Below are 5,250 nucleotides of genomic sequence, written 5' to 3'. Positions count from 1 at the left end.
GTCTTTGCACGGAGGAAGAATTTCTTGTTGCAGTTGTTGTGTGATTGGTATACAACTTTATATACGTAAATGCTAAGTATGATTCGTATCGCAGTCAGTCCCGGCATTTTCCATGAAGCTCAATTTTTGTTTTCTTCGATTTAGGCATCATGTCTGACGCCGGTAGCTGCGAGGGAGCGCCAGAGGATATGGAGAAGCCAGAGCAACCACTTGAGGAACAGACACCTCCAGCCCCCTCATCTCGGATATCAGTCAAGAAAGCAGTTGAAGTAATCGATTCATTCGATGATTACAAGAGGTGGCTCGTTACTGAAATTGGGTTTGGCGGCATGCTGAAACTTCCTGCTATTCAGAAGCTTAACCTGAAGATCAGTGCCTGGGTTATGAGCAAGGTATCCGTTAGGCGTCGAGCAATTGTTCTGTCCGAATCAAAGATCATAAAGTTCTTCGCAGAGGATGTGCACAAGGTGTTTGGTATACCATGTGGCCATCATAGCGTTAAAGGGCGTGATGGTTTCATTAAGCCAGAGGCAATAAGTTTCATAAAGGGCACACTAGGGATGGACAAGACTGGGGTTCATAGCCTGCGTGCCGCTGAGGAATTCCTCATGCGTGAGATATCTGAGTCGTCCAGCAAGCTCGAGAAGGACTGCTTCCAAATTGCATTTGTCATTTTTGTGATGGGTCATGTGCTGGCACCCAGGACAAAACATGATTATGGGACTATAGATTATTGGGGAGCACTTGCGAACACAGAGAATATCTCGCAATTCAATTGGTGTGAGTTTGTCTTGGATTTCTTGCTCGAGGCAGTCCGTCGTTTGAAGAATGATATGATGGCCAATAATCCAAACACCAACCTTGTTGGTTGTCATCTATTTCTACAGGTCAGATAGGTTCTTACTTGTAGTATTAATTATGCGTGAACCAGCTCTCATGCCTATCTTGTTCATAACTATGTGTGTTCAGGTCTTTTTCCTCGACAATGTGGACCTAGGAATTTTCAATAAGAAGCATAATGTCCTTCCTAGGATCAGTGAGTTTGACCAGGGAACAATAAAAACGATGATTACAATGGCAACTGACTTGGGGAAGGGCCCTGCTTCGTACTCAAAATGCATGGTAGCGACGATACTGATTAATTGAAAGCACAACCATTTAATTATTTTTCTTTAGTTATTCGCTTGCCTTTGACAATCATATGTTTTCCATCTCAGATCCGTCAGGGTAGTGATTTGTGCTATGCTCATTGCAATTTATGTGGAGGTGTTGACGTCGCCACTAATCAGGCAGCAGAAGTTGGCAATTTTCACCAGCCAACCAGTCTTAATGAGGAGCATGGAAATCAAATGAATGAAAGAGCAGGGTTGTTTCATGATTCTTATTCAGCAGCAGCCAACCTCATGGATGTGCAGACACCACTATGTGTGTTGGGTCCATTTGATTTTGCAGACCACCTACGCAATTGATACCCAAGTCTGGTAGGTGCATAATCCATCTCCCATGTGTATTTGCATCACTCCTGAATATTTCTACTGGGAGTATTTGTTGTTTCCACTTTTTATCTGTTGTTGTGTTCTGAAGCTGTTGTCCCTGTTCTATCACTGCATTAGGTCAGAGATGAGTTAACATTCATGCTAAAGGAGCAGAATGCCAAGTGTCAGCGTGAAATCAACACGGCCCAAGTCAACATACAGGCAGACATGATCAAGTTTGTTGACAAACTCATGACATCACTTAGCAATAGGTGCATTTGCTGTTCTGCCCGTGGTTTTACTGACTGCCCAGCAAGAGCAATAGCAATTGAGACATCACCAGGTGCATGAACAACACAGTGCAATGAAGAAACTAAAACACATTTTGTTTTGCATGCACATTCAGCTGACTGAGTACTAACTTATTATGCAGCGGACACAATGACGACTTCGGCTGGGCCAAAAATTCCAGGGGTCAGGCTAGACATGTCTGCATGCAAAGGTGCGGAATGTTCATGTTATCATCGTAGTTGTCCTTAGTGTACTTTGCGATGCGGTCATTTGAATGGAAAAGCTTTACTCATTTTGTAGGAGACATGTCTAGAATCAGGGTTGCATCTGAGGTACTGCCAGATCAACAACAAGCAAAAAGGCCAAGACATGATGATGATTTGCTTGCAACACTGAAAGCGGGGATACTTCAGTTTGCAAGGCATACCATGCAGGAAATCAGCGAAAGATTCATTGATCTTCCGAATTATGGCAGCACAACTGTGTTTGGAGAAAGGACTGCTGGACTACCAGGATGGAAATATGTCCACATGCCTGGTTTTCAGACAGACCCATGGATGAGGGGTGTTGTCCCGTGCCCACCTCAGCCTTATGTTTCTCAACTATTAGAAGAGTTCTTTGCTACTGCACCACCAGAAGTTCTTTCCAGGTGTTCATATGAATCTTTACTCGCCCAGATATTCTTTTTGTTGATTCTGTATGTGGCTGAATAAAATTTTCCCATTTACACTTATTTCATGCCCAGGAACTTCCTTGTGCATGAGAACCCAAGGTTTATACGGATCACTGGGCTAGCACTCAAACAACAGTTGGTTGGAGACGTGTTAATTGATCATGAGCTAATGTCAATCATCATCAGAAGATATTGCCAGGCTAATCAGGAAGCCGATAAACATTCCCCATACCTGACATGGAGGCACCCTCTGGAGCCAAAATTTTCAGTAAGTCCTCTGTTGTTCTTTATGAAAATTCAGTCGAAAAACGTGTAATTGTTGCTGGGCGATGCTGATATATATATATATATATATATATATATATATATATATATATATATGTTTGCAGAGTCTGGTTTTATCTGAATAAGATTACTTGCATACTATGTCCATCCAGAAGGCACTAGGCGCCATGGTACTGCAGTATGACATTGTTGGGGAACGTAGTAATATCAAAAAAATTCCTACGCACACGCAAGATCATGTGATGCATAGCAACGAGGGGGGGAGTGTGATCTACATACCTAGTAGATCGACAACGGAAGCGTTTGGTTGATGTAGTCGTACGTCTTCACGATCCGACCGATCAAGCACCGAAACTACGGCACCTCCGAGTTCTAGCACACGTTCAGCTCGATGACGATCCCCGGACTCCGATCCAGCAAAGTGTCGGGGAAGAGTTCCGTCAGCCTGACGGCGTGGTGACGATCTTGATGCACTACAGCAGCAGGGCTTCGCCTAAACTCCGCTACAGTATTATCGAGGACTATGGTGGCTGGGGGCGCCGCACACGGCTAAGGAATAGATCACGTGGATCAACTTGTGTGTTCTAGGGTGCCTCTGCCTCAGTATATAAAGGACCAAAGGGGGGAGGCTGGCCGGCCCATAGGGCGCGCCAGGAGAGTCCTACTCCCTCTGGGAGTAGGATTCCCCCCCCCCAATCCTAGTTGGAATAGGACTTGTGGAGGGGGGAAAAGAGAGAGAGGGGCCGGCCCCCTCTCCTTGTCCAATTCGGACCAAGGGAGGGGAGGGGCGCGCGGCCCATGTAGGGCTGCCTCTTCTCTTTTCCACTAAGGCCCATCATGGCCCATTTAGCTCCCGGGGGGTTCCGGTAACCTCCCGGTACTCCGGTAAAATCCCGATTTCACCCGGACCACTTCCGATATCCAAACATAGGCTTCCAATATATCAATCTTTATGTCTCGACCATTTCGAGACTCGTCGTCATGTCCGTGATCACATCCGGGACTCCGAACAACCTTCGGTACATCAAAATGCATAAACTCATAATATAACTGTCATCGTAACCTTAAGCGTGCGGACCCTACGGGTTCGAGAACAATGTAGACATGACCGAGACACGTCTCCGGTCAATAACCAATAGCGGGACCTGGATGCCCATATTGGCTCCTACATATTCTACGAAGATCTTTATCGGTCAGGCCGCATAACAACATACGTCGTTCCCTTTGTCATCGGTATGTTACTTGCCCGAGATTCAATCGTCGGTATTCCAATACCTAGTTCAATCTCGTTGTTGGCAAGTCTCTTTACTCGTTCTGTAATACATCATCCCGCAACTAACTCATTAGTCGCAATGCTTGCAAGGCTTAAGTGATGTGCATTACCGAGAGGGCCCAGAGATACCTCTCCGACAATCGGAGTGACAAAACCTAATCTCGAAATACGCCAACCCAACATGTACCTTTGGAGACACCTGTAGAGCTCCTTTATAATCACCCAGTTACGTTGTGACGTTTGGTAGCACACAAAGTGTTCCTCCGGCAAACGGGAGTTGCATAATCTCATAGTCATAGGAACATGTATAAGTCATGAAGAAAGCAATAGCAACATACTAAACGATCGGGTGCTAAGCTAATGGAATGGGTCATGTTAATCAGATCATTCACTTAATGATGTGATCCCGTTAATCAAATAACAACTCATTGTTCATGGTTAGGAAACATAACCATCTTTGATTAACGAGCTAGTCAAGTAGAGGCATACTAGTGACACTCTGTTTGTCTATGTATTCACACATGTATTATGTTTCCGGTTAATACAATTCTAGCATGAATAATAAACATTTATCATGATACAAGGAAATAAATAATAACTTTATTATTGCCTCTAGGGCATATTTCCTTCAGTCTCCCACTTGCACTAGAGTCAATAATCTAGTTCACATCGCCATGTGATTTAACAGCAATAGTTCACATCACCATGTGATTAACACCCATAGTTCACATCGATATGTGATAAACACCCAAAGGGTTTACTAGAGTCAATAATCTAGTTCACATCGCTATGTGATTAACATCCAAAGAGTACTAAGGTGTGATCATGTTTTGCTTGTGAGATAATTTTAGTCAACGGGTCTGTCACATTCAGATCCGTAAGTATTTTGCGAATTTCTATGTCAACAATGCTCTGCACGGAGCTACTCTAGCTTATTGCTCCCACTTTCAATATGTATCTAGATCGAGACTTAGAGTCATCCAGATCTGTGTCAAAACTTGCATCGACGTAACCTTTTACGACGAACCTTTTTGTCACCTCCATAATTGAGAAATATTTCCTTATTCCACTAAGGATAATTTTGACCGCTGTCCAGTGATCTACTCTTAGATCACTATTGTACTCCCTTGCTTAACACAGTGTAGGGTATATAATAGATCTGGTACAGCATGGCATACTTTATAGAACCTATGGCTGAGGCATAGGGAATGACTTTCATTCTCTTTCTATCTTCTGCCGTGGTCGGGCTTTGA

At 44.0% G+C, this 5,250-nt stretch overlaps 1 protein-coding gene across 1 annotated transcript; it reads left to right on the top strand.

Moving 5' to 3' along the window:
- Positions 1 to 200: 200 nt before the first annotated feature.
- Positions 201 to 2,479, top strand: LOC147976114 (uncharacterized). Its single transcript, XM_087520733.1, has 6 exons — positions 201 to 887; positions 970 to 1,122; positions 1,218 to 1,409; positions 1,614 to 1,818; positions 1,909 to 1,977; positions 2,067 to 2,479. The coding sequence occupies exons 1-6, from the start codon at positions 330 to 332 to the stop codon at positions 2,477 to 2,479; spliced, it is 1,590 nt and encodes a 529-aa protein (XP_087376859.1). The 5' UTR covers positions 201 to 329.
- The last annotated feature ends 2,771 nt before the right edge of the window (positions 2,480 to 5,250 follow it).

This window comes from Triticum urartu, chromosome 4A, assembly GCF_056163025.1.
Source record: "Triticum urartu cultivar PI428250 chromosome 4A, HENAU_Tu73, whole genome shotgun sequence".
In the NCBI taxonomy this organism is placed as follows: Eukaryota; Viridiplantae; Streptophyta; class Magnoliopsida; order Poales; family Poaceae; genus Triticum; species Triticum urartu.
This window is presented reverse-complemented; position numbering and strand designations above follow the sequence as displayed.

Bases quoted from the DNA above. Each gene is read 5' to 3' on its own strand.
- LOC147976114 (XM_087520733.1), top strand. From the start codon at position 330: ATGCTGAAACTTCCTGCTATTCAGAAGCTTAACCTGAAGATCAGTGCC. The intron at 1,410-1,613 runs GTGCAGACACCA...TCACTGCATTAG, and splicing joins CAGCAGCCAACCTCATGGAT to GTCAGAGATGAGTTAACATT. The intron at 1,819-1,908 runs GTGCATGAACAA...CTTATTATGCAG, and splicing joins AGCAATTGAGACATCACCAG to CGGACACAATGACGACTTCG.